Below are 16,303 nucleotides of genomic sequence, written 5' to 3'. Positions count from 1 at the left end.
TTAGTCCATCTAAATATAACAGATTATCACTTCAATATCTCCCTTTTTGGCAAAATTTCATTATATTTATTCATTCCTCCTTTCTTACTTTGCGTTGTACAAACATATATTTTGTAAAATTTGTATTTTTGCACATGGGACAATGCGGCATAGTCTGTATTACTTGTCTTGTTAATGCTACTTCTCCAGTCAGCCAAACTTCATGGAGGTATTTGTACGTGATACTTTGTATCTCAAGGGACATAATCCCTGCCCATGTCTTCCATGTGTTATTCCAGTCTATTCTAAGGGACATAATCCCTGCCCATGTCTTCCATGTGTTAGGCCAGTCTGTTCTTGTGTTTCTTTCTTCAAATTTGTGCTTGCTATTTTTGCTTAATTCATAGCTTATACTTCAGATTTTTTTTTTAAACTCCCATATTATTTTTTTTGTTTCTTATTTTCATTATCAGTTCCTTATGTTCCCAATATTTCCTTGGGGTTTCTAATTTTATTTTTAGTAGGTTATTTTTGTGTATACATGTAACAGGGCGGTTTATTAGAGTGAATCCTAGCCACACTATATTGAAAGTCTCCCAAGTAAAGATGGGGTTACTTTTTATTTTTTTTTAATCCTTTCAATCATACTTGCTGTTTTATTTGCTATGGGGTTAGGAATTCCTTAGCCAACCATATATAATGTCTCTTTTTTCAAACAGTGCATCTTTCTATACCAGATGTATAGTTTCCTTGTCCAGTTCCTTTATCTGGATAAAGTTGTTTTTATTTTTAGGATATTGTTCTTTATATTTCTACCACTCCCTCCATAGCTGTTGTTATTGTTGATTCTTTTCCCCATTCCACTTTTTATTCCATTTGACAAGATTCTACTGAATATTTTATAGTCATTATTTGAAAGGGAAATTGTCCTCCAATTTTTAAGTTCTTCTGTATTCCCTTTTCCTTTATAGATAATTGTAATTAACCCCTCCCTCATCATTTTAGTCATTTTGCCTTTACCCAGGAAATGTTATTGTATGATAATTCCAGTATTGACATAAGTTCATTTTGAAATTTTAAGTAGAACTCCGCCATTAGGCTGTCCATCCCTGGTGATTTCCCTTTGGTCATTGATGAGAAAGCTTTTTTTATTTCATCTTTGGAGATGAAATCATCACACATGTTCTTGTGTGTTCTGACGAGATCATCTCGCTTTCTACTCCTTGTAGGTATTCTTCTATTTCTATATTTGGAGTAGTATATAAATCTGTGTAATAATTTGTTTTGTATTCTAGAACTTCCTTCCTTTTTTCTGTATATATCATATCTCCCTCTACTAATGTTTGTAGGGTCTTTTCTCTTCCTTTCTTAATTCTTCCCTTTTGTATAACCCTTTCACTGTTTTGTATAATTTTTTTAAATTTCCCTGCCCTAATATCTCTACCTTTATTTTCTTCATCTACTTTTTTTTAAATCTGATTTTTGCCTCTTCTTTCATTTTTCCAGGTTGTAATATTTCTATTAGTAGTTTAGGTTCTTGATTTCTTATTTTAGCTGGTCCAGCTCTCAAATTATGCCTATATTTTCTTGATTTGTGAAATTCCCCATTTATTTTTGCTTTTCTATTCTTACTTCTATATCTATCATTGTGTGGCTATCTAATCTAGTTGCTTGATCTTCCCCATACTCATATATAAAGTTTCTCTGCATTTTATTAATCCTTCTGTATGCATCATATAATTTATTCGCTTTAAAAAGTTTGTTCATTGTTTGAAGTTTCTCTTAAGAGTTTGTCATTTGAGGTTAAGTCTGATTTCCTATCAATGTTTCATCCACAATCCATTTGAAGACCTCTCCCATTATAAAGTTGTCCATTGTGTACCCCAGAATATGAGCATTTAGATTTTCAATGAAAACATTTTTGATTCTTTTGTGCCAGAAAATATAAGTTCAGTAAATTCCAATCCTTTATTTGTATGTGTAATACTCTCCCCTTCAAACAAACCTTTACCTGAACTTTTTCCCCATTTTATATTTCTGTTATTTGTAATTAATTAGAATTGCTACACCTTCTATTTTATCACTTAAATACCAGATTTGATTATTACTGCATTAAACTTCTCTTTGTATTTTGTCCTAATTTCTTGTCAGATTCTTGTGCATTTCCTGCAGGAATATTATATAATATATTTGTGTTACCTCATATAGTTGTCTCATCTTTTCATCACTTATTCCATTTATATTAATGGAAGCTATTTTTACCTTTGGAATTCATTTTTTGTGTGTTTGTGTGTTAGTTTGAGCTTTCGCTGCAGCCATCCCCAGAGCTTGATCAATTTTGTCTTCGTCTGAGTTAGAATATTTTTATTTTCTAGATTGTTTACGTCCAGATTTGATCTGTCTGTTATTATTTCCCCAGATTCTGTAGAGTTGCTTCTGCTTTGTCCTTAACTTGTCATGTCTATTGTTTTTATGAGTCTCTTGTCATCTTGTCGGTAATGTACGTTGTTGGTTTAGAGTTGCTACTTGAATTATCTGTTTCCATTTGTTCCATTTGTTCTGTTTTTTGTAATTTAGTATAGCGATTTTTTGTGTGGTGGAATTAAGGTAATGGATATTTTATATTCCTTCTCAAATTAATTAAGTCTTTGGATTTTTCAGATGTTGACGGGAATTTTTTCCTCTTGCTGTCTTTATGTTTTCTGGATTTGTTTGCTGGTGTTGATATTAGTTGTTTAATCCCACTTAGGTCAGGTATATCTTCCTCATCGTCCACAGAGGAATCCTCTGCTACCATTAGATCCTGTAGCATGTAATATTTATTAATACTTAACATGTTTTCCTCTTCAGTTTCTGCATTAGTTTCCTTTGGGTTTTTTTTTAGTATTCCCTTTAGAATCCTCCCATTCATACTCAGTTCCTATTCTGGAGTTCTTTTCTTTCTCTTGGCTTGGTGCCTGTATGCTGCAGGCTTCTTCACCTTTTACGATTTTTTATTGTCATTTTTGCTTGGTAATTTTCAATTTGGGCTGAATTAGGTGTCAGCATCTGTTCTTCATTTTGTTTGGGCTGGCTGTTTTTTTCCTTCATTGTTCCAAAATGTTATCAATATTAACCTGCCTAGCTTCCTGTGCCCCTGCTGTTTCTTCTTCCAGGACATTTATGAAGCTGTTTGCCATTGTACTAGCATAGGTGGCCATTGCAGGTTGATTTTTGCAGTCATTCGGTCTGTGTCCCAGCTGCTTGCATCTTAGGTAAAGGTGATCTTGCTCAAGTCTTGAGCAAGAAACCCATGACATAGAAATAGGTAGGGATGTGTTTGGGTTGTTCTTCTACGACCGTTATTATTCTTATTCCTGTCTTAACATTCCTATATCCCCACACTGTTGTCATTCTGCTAGATTTAACTGTTTTCCAGCTCCTTTTTCTATTTTGTTCTCTATTTCCTTACTATTTATTTCTAAAGGAAAGCCAGGGACATATATCACTCAAACTTCTGGCTGGTTAAAAACCTAATATTGGCACTGCTATTCTGTTATTTCCAATGCATTCAAAATTGTATATTTTAAGTTTTTCACCCACTTGTATAATGACAAGTTTTCTTTTGTACCATGCAATTTGGCATGGAGTAGGATGATGACAGGTGTTTGTGTCCCAAATTGGTATGTAGTTGTATAATGACAAGTTTTCTTTTGTACCATGTGACATGGCATGGAGTTGAATGATGACAAGTGTTTGTGTCCCAAATGTGTTATGTAGTTGTATCATCTTTTTCTCACAAAACTTGGTATATAGTTATATCACGACAAAATTTATTAATGCTTAGTATGTTTTCCTGTTCAGTTTCTGTGTTAGTTTCCGTTGTTTTGTTTTTGAGTATTCCCTTTAACATCCTCCCATTCATACTCGGTTCCTATTGTGGAGTTCTTTTCTTTCTCTAGGCTTGGTGCCTGAATACTGTACATTTATTTACCTTTTGGCATTTTTAATTGTCATTTTTTATTTGGTTATTTTCAATATGGGCTGAATTAGGCATCTGCATCTGTTTTTCTATTTTGTTTGGGCTGGCTTTTTCTTTCCTTCATTGTTCCAATAGGTTATCAATTTTAACTGCCTAACTTCATGTTCCCCTCCTGTTTCTTCTTCCAGCACATTTATGAAGGTGTTTTTCACCATATTAGTGTAAGTGACCATTACAGGTTGATTTTTGGAGTCACTCGGTCCATGTCACAGCTGCTTGCATATTAGGTACAGGAGGTCTTGCTCACATCCCTGTACCAAGTCTTAAGCAAGAAATCCATGACATAGAAATAGGTGGGGATGTGTTTGGGTTCTTCTTTTAAAACCATTATTATTCTTATTCATGTTTTAACATTCCTATATCCCCACACTGTTGTCATTCTGCTGGATTTAGCTCTTTTTTTCTATTTTGTTCTCTATTTCCTTACTATTTATCTCTAAGGGAAAGCCAGGGACATATATCACACCAACCTCTGGCTGGTTAGTAACCTAATATTGGCACTGCCATTCTGTTATTTCCTGTCCATTCAAAATTGTATATTTTAAGTTTTTCATCCACTAAAATTCCATTTGGTCATAATAACTAACAAGTCTTGCATCCCATTTAATCCACCTATAACCCTAACTTCATTTCAGATGATGTTTCTATGATTTACTTGTGGTTAAAAGGCCAGTGTTTATCAGCCTGATGACATTATATGGTGTTATTCAAAGGTTACAAGGTCAACGTTTATCAGATTGATGACATTATATGGTGTTATTCAAAGGTTACAAGGTCAACGTTTATCAGCTTGATGACATCAGTGCATAGGATTTACATTTTGAGAAACTGAACAATGAAAATTTTAATTAAATGGAGATGAAACAAGTTTGAAATATAATTGTATAGTGAAAACTTTCATTTGTGCTATTTGTGTGTTATACAATCCATAATCCGTGAAATACACAGTAAACGCAAATGAAAAAGTCACAAATTTGGGTATAGGTCACATGTTAGAAAACTACTGTATCACTCATATTCTGTTAGGAAATGTATACAGCGTATAAACGCATCTATTTTTAAAAACAGATAGTCCTCAGCTTCTATGCTCTATATGGATTGTCACCAGCAGCAAGTGGCTGTTTAGTTGTTATTTACACGCAACACGTACTTAGATTGGGGGCTACTAAAGGGAAAGAGGTTACTTGTAGGGAAGTAAAAACCTGTCACCTAGTTTTGAATTAAGCACAAGTTAAACTTGTACTTTTGTAAAACACTCATAAATTCTAGAATGCACTGAGTAATGCCTATAATCAAATTATCTACACCATAATCGATACATCAAATTGAAATGGAATATAATTACAATTTAAATTAATTGAATGCGTATTGAAAAATGGGCAGGGTTGGGGATAATGATAGTTCTGAATTTAATACAGGTTTCTTTTGTTTTTGTTTTACCAGTTGTTCTTTCAAGAGATTATAAATTTAATTTGTGTTTGGTGCAGCCATTGGTAGCCATCATATGCATAAACAATGTTACTTTTTCCTTGCAAAAAATAAATGAAACTTGCATGACAAAAAAATGTGTTCTATGACTGACAACTTTAGAAAATGCAGCAATCAATTAGATTTCATTGCTTTAAATTGCATGTATGGTGCTGACTTCTTTTGATGCATTGTTTTGTAAATGATTATAGCTGGCTTGTTTTGATAAAGGGTCACATGCTGTTGAAGTCGCAGTAAAAGCCGACTTCTGATGACCAAGACCTATGTCCATTTGTTAATGCGATGGCAGTGTTGAAGCCTGGCAACAATAGCAGATAATTGTAGAGTAAAGTACAAGTGGGAAATGACAGATTGTCAACATAAACGATAAGAATACAAAGAATGTGTTCAAGTTGGGACTTAAGGCTTCTTTCAACATTTACATTTTTTATCTTGGCATCAACATAAGCTTGAAAAATTTAGTAGTGATAATAGACCATGGGCCCGGGGCCCCGATTGGTCTAAAGCGCTCTTTGTTATGGATCACTGCCATCTCACCTCTGTCTGCGTGGGTTCGAGTCTTGGATTCGGCTAATGTGGATATGTGAGAAAGCTTGCCAGTAGCTTCTCATGGGTCGGTGGTTCTTTCCGGGGTTTTCCCGGGTTCTTCCTCCACCATTAATACTGGCCGCCATGTATAGCCTATCATGTGCTGAAAAATGGCGTTAAACCCTACAACAACAACAACAACAAGACCATGGGCCCAGGACTTTGTATTTTTGTCTATATAAGTGATGTCAATATAAGTGGTTAAGACTGTACCGATTGTTTGTTTTGTACCATATATGAAGTCATATAGACTAAAACATTTAACATATGTATCGCTTCCTATAATAGTGTCATAATTAAAGACCATATCAATGTCAAACAATAATGCTTTAAAAGAAAATGAAGATGTAATACTAAGCTTCATAGAGTTATCTTTCAAAACATACTGTCATCCTTATGATAGACCAGTTTAGAGTCCATAAATTATATCATAACAAAGTGAATACCATTGATCACTGTATAAGTAGTTCATATATATATATATATATATATATATATATATAAGGAAATGTTTTAAGACTAAATTAATTGCTAATTCCTATTTTAGACCCTTTGATGTCTTGTAGATGTATACTTGTAATATACAGGTTCCATAAAAGGATATAATTTTGTAATAATTTTGAGACTGGTATACTTATGTATGACACACTCTTCATTAAATAGGTGTTACATAAAAACAAATGCATTACCTCACTAAAAGGCATTTAGTTATAACACAGCATACAGTCCTGTCTCTTTATTAGGCCCTTCATAACAATGTAAGTATTACCTCACTAAAAGGCATTTAGTTATAACACAGCTTACAGTCCTATCTCTTTATTAGGCCCTTCATGACAGTGTAAGCATTACATCACTAAAAGGGGCCCTGAGTGGCTGAGTGGTCTAAAGCGCTCTCCATTACGGATCACTGCCATCTCACCTCTGTCTGCGTGAGTTCGAGCCTTGGATTCAGCTAATGTGGGTATGTGAGAAAGCTTGCCAGTAGCATCTCGTGGGTTGGTGGTTCTTTCCGGGGTTTTCCGGGTTCTTCCTCCACCATTAATACTGGCTTCCATTTCTGGCCTGTCGTGTGCTGAAAAATGGTGTTAAACCCTACAACAACAACAACACTAAAAGGCATTTAATTATAATACTATATACAATGCTCTCTCTTTACCTTTGTCTTAATATACAACACTCCCTCACTGTAACAATATAAGAATTATAGAAGGCATTTAATTGTAAAAATATGCAGTCCTTCCTTTATAAAGCTTTTCATAACAATATATAGCACTCCCTCATTATAATACCCTTGATCATAATATTAGTACTAACTCATTATAAGGCATTTAATACAGTACTCTCTTATTATAAGGTCATTTATTATAACTGTTGTAATGAGAAATATTTGAATTATTCCCTTTTTGTACTTCAGGTGGGAATTTTTGTGCAATGTTTGACCTTGAGGGCTTGACCACATCTACAGAGCAATGTTTTCATGGAGATCCTCAACAGTCTTATATTGGACCAATGGTATGCATGCTATTGTAACCCATAACATCTTAAGCACCACCAATTGTAGCTTTAAAAAACAAAATATCTTATCTAATGAACATTCATGCATCCATCTTCCATTGTTTGGTGTAGGTTGCCCAGCAACCCTTTTGGTTATTGATATGCATCCATCCATCTTCTGTTGTCTGGTATAGGTTTTCCAGCATCCCTTTTGGTTATTGATATGCATCCATCCATCTCCTACTGATTGGTATAGGTTGCCCAGCAACCCTTTTGGTTACTGATATTGATCATGCATCCAAGCATTTTCTGTTGTTGGTTGGATTGACCATAGGATGGACAGATAAAGCTCAAAACAAAAGACTGTTTAAGGCATTTAATTTCTTGGTCAGTTTGTTTTGTTCATAGTGAAGGATGGTCCAAATGGCAGCTATGATATGTAGTACTGACCACTTTGTTGTACATGGAAAAAACTTTTGTACACTCCTCCTTTGTGGCTGAAAATAGTGGTGGTCCAAGGTCTATGATCACTATAATTTCTGGCATAAAACCATCCATTGTATTGCAAATACAAACTTTGTATGGCTTAGACTTTCAGAGTTCTAATAAATTGATCATTGTTCAGTAGCATGCACACTATCACATGTTGAACAAATGCACTAGTTTCTAAATAGAGCACCTGAAGATGTTTTATAATACTGTAATATTTGGACAACCTGTCTGATCCAATTGTCTTGTACTACCTGATACCCAGTCAGTTCCAAGTGTCTCACACCACCTGATATGTAGTCTGCTCTGATTGTCTCACACCACCTGATATGTGGTCTGTTCTGATTGCCTTATACCATCTGATAAATAGAGCACCTGAAGATGTTTTATAATGCTGTAATATTTGGACAACCAGTCTGATCTAATTGTCTTGTACTACCTGATACCCAGTCAGCTCCAAGTGTCTCACACCACCTGATATATAGTCTGTTCTAATTGTCTCACACCACCTGATATGTGGTTTGTTCTAATTGTTTGCACACCACCTGAAATGCAGTCTGTTCTAATTGTCTTGTACCATCTGATATCTAGTCAGCTCCTACTGTCTTGCACCACCTGATATGTAGTCTGTTCTGACTGTCTCACACCACCTGATATGTAGTCTGTTTTGATTGCCTCACACCATTTATGTGGCTTGTTCTAATTGTCTCACACCATATGATATGCCATCTGTTCTAATCATCTCACACCACCTGATATGCCATCAGTTACAATTGTCTCACACCAGCTGATATGCCATATGTTGTAATTGTTTCACACCATCTGATTGCATTCTGTTATAATTGTCTCACATCACCAGATATGTAGTCTGTCCTGATTGTCTCACACCTCCTGATATGTAGTCTGTTCTGATTGTCTCACACCACCTGATATGTAATCTGTTCTGATTGCCTCACCCCTTATGTGGCCTGTTCTAATTGTCTCGCACCACATGATATGCCATCTGTTCTAATTGTCTCAACCAACTGATATGCCATCTGTTGTAATTGTTTCACAGCATCTGATTTGTAGTCTGTATTATTTATCTCACATCACCATATATGTATTCCGTTCTAAATATCTTTCACCACTAGATATACAGTGAGAGGTTATGAGAAGTTTTTATTCATGTTTGGTTTCTCCATGTCTCATATTAGTCAACCAGTGTTGATGAAAGTTAAGATGTGGTCAAAGGTAAAAAATTATGAAACCAAATTATAATATTTTATTATATTAGAATCACAATATTTTGAAAAAATCACAATGCATTAATTATCAATTATTACATTCTGCTTTATACATGTGTCTCAAAATAAAAACAGATGAATACAGTTACGTAACCAATCACTATAATTTTAAGACCTGCCAGAATAAGGCAAGGACTTGCCACTAACAAGGATCCACTTGTCCTGGACCTTATCTTCAGCCACTGCTTTTGAATAGAGATTAGTATCCACATGGGATTTTCTCTAAATCATTTCATGTCCTAAAAGAAAGTAGTACCATGGCCACTGTGATGGTTGCTGGTTCCTTTCTATTCAGTCAAATTGGGTATTCTCTGAAATTTTTCTAATGTTATCTGGTTGGTCTGAAATAAACGTCATGGTTCGATTTTCAACTAGCAAGTAGAAAATCCTTCACATATTCTCAAAAGCCACTCAACAGAATCCAAACAAATATGAAGGAAACATCCTGGCATAAAGGTCTTTCCAATGTCAAAATGCACTGATCTGCTGTTTATTATGACAAATCTGACAGAAAGTATAGAGGCTGTACAATTTCAAAATGCACTGATCTGCAGTTTGTTATGACAACTCTGACAGAAAGTATAGAGACCGTACAATTAATTTCAAAATGCACTGGTCTGCTGTTTATTATGACAATTCTGACATCCTGGTATAGAAGCCTTAAAATGTTAATGTGGCATGGAATCTGATGAATGATCAAGAAAACACTGTTAGCAGAATGAGTGTTCAAGACAGCAAGGAATGATCAAGACAGTAATGTCAGCTGAATGTGTGATCAAGACAGCAAGGAATGATCAAGACAGTAATGTCAGCTGAATGTGTGATCAAGACAGCAAGGAATAATCAACACAGTAATGTCAGCTGAATGAGTGATAAAGATGGCAAGGAATAATCAACACAGTAATGTCAGCTGAACGAGTGATAAAGATGGCAAGGAATAATCAAGACAGTAATGTCAGCTGAATGAACGATAAAGATGGCAAGGAATAATCAAGACAGTAATGGCAGCTCAACAAGTGATAAAGATGGCAAAGAATACTCAACACAGTAATGTCAGCTGAATGAGTGATAAAGATGGCAAGGAATAATCAACACAGTAATGTCAGCTGAATGAGTGATAAAGATGGCAAGGAATAATCAAGACAGTAATGGCAGCTGAATGAGCGATAAAGATGGCAAGGAATAATCAAGACAGTAATGTCAGCTGAATGAGTGATCAAGATGGCAAGGAATAATCAAGACAGTAATGGCAGCTGAATGTGTGATCAAGACAGCAAGGAATAATCAAGACAGTAATGGCAGCTGAATGAGTGATAAAGATGGCAAGGAATGATCAAGACAATAATCAAGGCAGTAATGTCAACTAGAACAGGGGTGGGCCATTGTTTTGGCTCGGGGGCCACTTTGTGGGAGCGGAGGTTAGCGGAGGGCCGCACCATTTAAAATGATTGTATTCATTAGTTAACATTACATTTCATTTCAGAAAAAGTATAAATTGTATCATAAAAATCAATAAATAAAAATTAAACAATAGTGGTAGTTTTATTCAATTTATTTATTGTGCTAATTTCATATCATCTAGCTTTCTAGCTGCTAGCACATTTAATTACAGAATCAGTTTAATGAGACAAGTGTACCCTATCACACTGTTTTACAATTTTTTTAAAATCAGGAGTGAAGTTGCTTGTTGAGATTCTCATCACTGCCTGCAAGTTTATGTCTGTCAAAGAGCATCTATATTTGCTCTTGTTGATCTTCATGCAAGAAAAACTTTGCTCACAAATATATGTAGATCCAAATATAGAGAACATTTTCCTAGCAAATTTCTTCACACATGGGAATTTGTCAGCAGACAAAGATTTGTAGAAGTCAACTAATGTCACAGCATTAAACATTTCTTTCACTGTGTGATCTGACTGCATGTCAATTAGTTCAAGCTGCAGCTCCTCAGGTGCTGTATCAATATCAGCAGTGATAGGTTAAGACAGCAAATTAAATTTAGGCTCAATTTTCTTGAAGTCCTGAAATCTTCTTGTGACCTCGTCCTCCAAACTTTGCAAATGATCCCTAATCTTAGCAGAAACACTTTCAGGCACTTTCTCTTTTCCTAATAAAGGGAAATGACAAAACTTGCCCTCACCTGCTTGCCTTGCAAATAGACCTAGTTTTGCTTTGAATGATTTTACATGCTTCCACATTTCATGTGCAAACAACCCCTTTCCCTGCAATGTCACATTCAGTTCATTCAATTTCTCAAATACATCAGCTGCAAACATCATCTCATATCTCCACTCCTCACATCCCATTTTGGTCACAAGATCACAAGAAATCCCCTTCATGTCCAGAAATAAGAGGATTTCATTCTGCAAAACCCAGACTCTTTTTATCACTTTGCCCAGGCTCAACCACCTCACACTGTTGTTCTAAATTACATCTTCATACTCTGCCTCCATATCCTCAAGCAGTGATTTGAACTGTCATTGGTTGAGTGCCCTTGCTCTGATTGTGTTCACCACACTTACAACAGGTTCTACCACATGCTTTAAGTCCAGTGCAGCTTTACAAAGCCTTTCCTGATGCAAAATGCAATGAAATGACAAGACATCACTGTCTGTGTCTTGTGCTTGTAACTTGTTTTTTAAAAGCTTAACCATACCCACATTTTTTCCAGTAAAAGCTCAGGCCCCATCTGTTGTAATGCTTGCCATTCTTTTCCATGACAAGCCACTTTTCTCCACACAATTTACAGCACACTCAAACAAGTCCTGACCAGTGGTTGTACTTTTCATTGATTCCGGGCCAAGTAATTCCTCTGTGATGACAACATTTTCATTAATTCCATGGATAAAAATGAGTAACTGTGCAGTATCTTCATTATCTGTGCTCTCATCCAGTGCCAAAGAAAACCAAACAAAATCTTTTCTCGCTGTCTTCAGCTGTTCTGTGAGTTCGTTACTGATTGAATCAATGTGGCGCACTATAGTCCTTCTTGACAATGAAACTTTTTCAAACTTGCTTCTCACATCAGAACACAATACACTTGCACAATCTACCATACACTGCTTAACAAACTCGTCATCCGAAAAAGGCTTGTTGCGTTTAGCGAGGTTGTAGGCTATCATGAAACTGGCCTCTGTAGCACTATCCTGAAGTGTTGATTGCTTTGTAAATAATGTTTGTTGCTTCTTCAGCTTTGTAACACACTCTGCAGCTTTTTTCTTGCATACTTCCTCGGAAAGTTTGCAGACAAATTCGTTATGTTTTGTTTCGTGGTATCGTTTCAGATTGTACTCCTTAAATACAGCAATCGTTTCATGACACAGTAAACACACTGCTTTATTGCCTGTATTACCAAAGAAATATTTGTGTGTCCATTCTTCATTAAACACACGGGATTCATCACCAATTTTACGCTTTTTTGGAGGGTTCATAGCCCCACTTAATTTGGAAATTTATAGATTTTACTGTTGCAAAGACAAAATTGAAATGAAACAGACCAACTGGAAAAGTGCGTATCTACACTGCCTGCGCATGCGCATTGACATAGCCACCCAAATTGAAAACAGGAGACGAATTTTCAGTCGCGCACAGGAAGCAAATCCCAGTTCAAGGCGGGTTTTTCTGAATGTCTTGGTGGGCCACAAAAAACTGTGGTGGGCTGCATGTGGCCCGCGGGCCGCAATTTGCTCACCCCTGAACTAGAAGAATGATCAAGACAGCAGTGTCAGCTGAATGTGTGATCAAGACAGCAAGGAATAATCAAGACAGTAATGTCAGCTGAATGTGTGATCAAGACAGCAAGGAATAATCAAGACAGTAATGGCAGCTGAATGAGTGATAAAGATGGCAAGGAATGATCAAGACAGTAATATCAGCTGAATGAGTGATCAAGACAGCAAGGAATAAACAAGACAATAATCAAGGCAGTAATCAAGGCAGTAATGTCAGCTGAATGAGTGATCAAGACAGCAAGGAATAATCAAGACAGTAATGGCAGCTGAATGTGTGATCAAGACAGCAAGGAATAATCAAGACAGTAATGTCAGCTGAATGTGTGATCAAGACAGCAAGGAATAATCAAGACAGTAATGTCAGCTGAATGTGTGATCAAGACAGCAAGGAATGATAAGACAATAATCAAGACAGCAGTGTCAACTAGAAGAATGATCAAGACAGTAGTGTCAACTAGAAGAGTGAGCAAGACAGCAATGTCAGTTACAGATGAGTGATTTCAATCCAGCTTAGGTCACTTTACTCATAAAGTTTTCTTCTTAGTATTATGTTCAAGATAATGATTGGACACGGTTACATATGTTGACATAATTTAACACTGGGGTCTCACACTCACACTATGTAAAAGTTGACAACCATATTTCTTGATTGATGGGGTTAAAAAAATAAAAAAATTGTCATTGTTTTCCATGCCATATAAAATAGCTTTAATTATGGTGGCATGCACTTTAAGGACGCTAGTTCCAAAAAAAGTAATCTATCCACCATGGTAGCATGTACTGTAAGTATGTTAGTTCAGAAGTAATCCAGAAAGAAAAGTCATTGAAACAACTGAAGGACATCTAGTGTGACTTCATTTCCCTTTTGTAAGCTGAAGAAGAGTCTCAATATTTAAATATGAAATGTTATATAAATAATATTAAACAGTGCAGTCTTTCTTTATTTACAATCTATAAATTACTGAAAAATCAAATACAATTTTTTATTTGTTTTCCTGTATTGTTGTGTGTGAGGAAAAGTTAGATTTTGTACATATTTTAGCAGGAATTTTGAATTTTGATTATGACTATGAGAACCTAATGATGGAAATATGAAAATGGATTTTGTAAATATTTTGTACATATATTGACATTGTGTAAATTATGTATTTTTACCAACATATAATGCCTTACTTATAAACCTTATTGCCATTGGTCAGTAAGTGATGATTCAGTGAATCAAAAGCAAGTTTACATAACCAATCAAGAATCATGTACTGTGGTCATTAGCTTCCATTGCATAAAGCTCATTGCCATTGGTCAGTAGATGATGATTCAGTGAATCAAAAGCAAGTTTACATAACCAGTCAAGAATCATGTACTGTGGTCATTGCATCTACTCATGAATCATGATTGATGAGAAATTGAATACCAGGCTGTCTGAAGTCCCCACTACCAAAATTAGTAAATAATGAGAGGTCTCACTAGGATTTTAAAACGAGAAGTCCAGGACTCCCATTTTGGTAAAAATAGGAGTCCCACCAGCAAAAGTTGAAGCCCCATCCCAGGAAACTATGCAGATTAGAAGAACTATTGGTTGCCATTGAGCTTAATTTCAGCATTCTTTATAACACAGACTTATAGTACTTTTTGCCCATTAGAATCATACTGAATTTTGTAAGGACTTATTCCAGGCACTAAGCTAGGCATAACACACTTTCTTACACTAGGTTACTGTCTCTTCTGAACTATCAATTCTAACAACTTTAGCACTCTTCTTCATCTCATTATAGTCTTTGTCAGTTTGCTGTTTAACCTCACAATACTTATCCAGATTTGTGAATGGTGTTTTGTCCAAGTCTCAAAATATCTTGATTTTGAGGTCACATGCACTGCTTTTTCTGCTACACTCAGAAATGAACACAATAATGAAAGCTAAAGTTATTTAGTTGATGTACTCTTATAAATGATCACATGTACATCTCTGGGTCTTTCTGCCTCTGAATTGTATCACTTTAAATATCAGTACATTTTCCAACCCAGCTGCCAGTCAGCCTTTGAACTTGTCGCCCAGCTATTGCATCATTGTTCCTTTTATTTACTCTCATAATGGCAACATGTACATGAAGAGGTCTTTCAGCCACTAAATTCTGTCATTGTAAATATCAACACAGCTAATTGGTCAACACATTTTCCCACTAAGCAGATGGTTGAAGCAGGTAGCTGAAGTACAACTGTCTTTGAATTTTTCCACCTACCTATTACATGCATACAGAGGAGTCCTGCCTAAGTGATTTTCTGCATCCCAGATAGAAAAATAAAATTGGCATCCAAATATGCATGATTAAGCATTTCCAAGACCTCTGCTAATGTTAATAAATCAGTCAATCTTTCTAAAGTCTCCGCTGAAAAGTTGGAAATTTAAACAAGTAAGTAGAAATGACATTATCCATCATAGAAGCAGCATAACCATTTCCAAGTATGCAAATATTATATAGCCCATAAAAAATATAGAAAATATCTTGAGCCAGTTCAAATCAGTGATTCATTGGTTATGTTACATGAGTGGACAGTTCTTTTAAAAAATTTCATTGCTAACACTGCCAATAAAACAGATGCCACGATGTGCTTAACAGATTCATGATCAAAAGGGTGTAGGATTGAATTATATGATTGCATCAGCCTGTGTGGTGTGAGCTTGGGCACAGCATTTTATTCCCTGAGTTGCATTGAAATAAAATAGTTTGTGTTTCTGAACTATAAAACAAAACACCAAACCAATCAATGGAAAATATATCGTTATTCTTTTTTGTTACAGGTGTCCCCCTCATAGATGGAGGCACTGTCAGACTTCCCAAGCTGATAGGACTGTCTCGTGCCCTTGACCTAATCCTGACTGGCAGGCCAGTTGGGGCAAAAGAAGCACTTGAAATGGGACTAGCCAATAGAGTTGTTGCTACAGGAACAGGTTGGCATATATTTGTAATGCAGTAAAATACTTTCATAGCAAAGTTGTTGGGACACCAAAATGCTCTCTGAGGGCTTGGGGGTGTAAACGTGGCTTCAGTAATGGAGTCATGAGCCATGGCAGCTAATTGGTTAGTGTACCATACTCACTGTATGTTTTTGTGATTCATGACTCCCCAGTGGTACCAGACTCACTGCATGCTTCAGTGATTCATGACCCTCTAATGGTACCAATCTCACTATATGATTTAGTGATTCATGACCCTGTAATTTTACCAGTC

At 35.8% G+C, this 16,303-nt stretch overlaps 1 protein-coding gene across 3 annotated transcripts in view; it reads left to right on the top strand.

Annotated features, from left to right (window-relative positions):
• LOC149788676 (uncharacterized) overlaps window positions 1-16,303 on the top strand; it is a 44,953-nt gene that overhangs the window by 21,832 nt on the left and 6,818 nt on the right. For 2 of the 3 annotated variants that reach the window (XM_089974754.1, XM_089974753.1), the window contains 2 exons: window positions 7,491-7,588; window positions 15,874-16,023. In XM_089974754.1, the coding sequence (XP_089830880.1) occupies window positions 7,546-7,588; window positions 15,874-16,023 (193 nt within the window). In that variant the 5' untranslated portion in view covers window positions 7,491-7,545. Of the gene's footprint in view, window positions 1-6,749; window positions 7,038-7,490; window positions 7,589-15,873; window positions 16,024-16,303 lie in introns of those variants that run through there. The other variant, XM_089974755.1, reaches the window with a different exon arrangement.

The sequence above is a fragment of the Sinohyriopsis cumingii genome, chromosome 11 (genome assembly GCF_028554795.1).
Source record: "Sinohyriopsis cumingii isolate HCF-2022 chromosome 11, ASM2855479v2, whole genome shotgun sequence".
Lineage (NCBI taxonomy): Eukaryota > Metazoa > Mollusca > Bivalvia > Unionida > Unionidae > Sinohyriopsis > Sinohyriopsis cumingii.
This window is presented reverse-complemented; position numbering and strand designations above follow the sequence as displayed.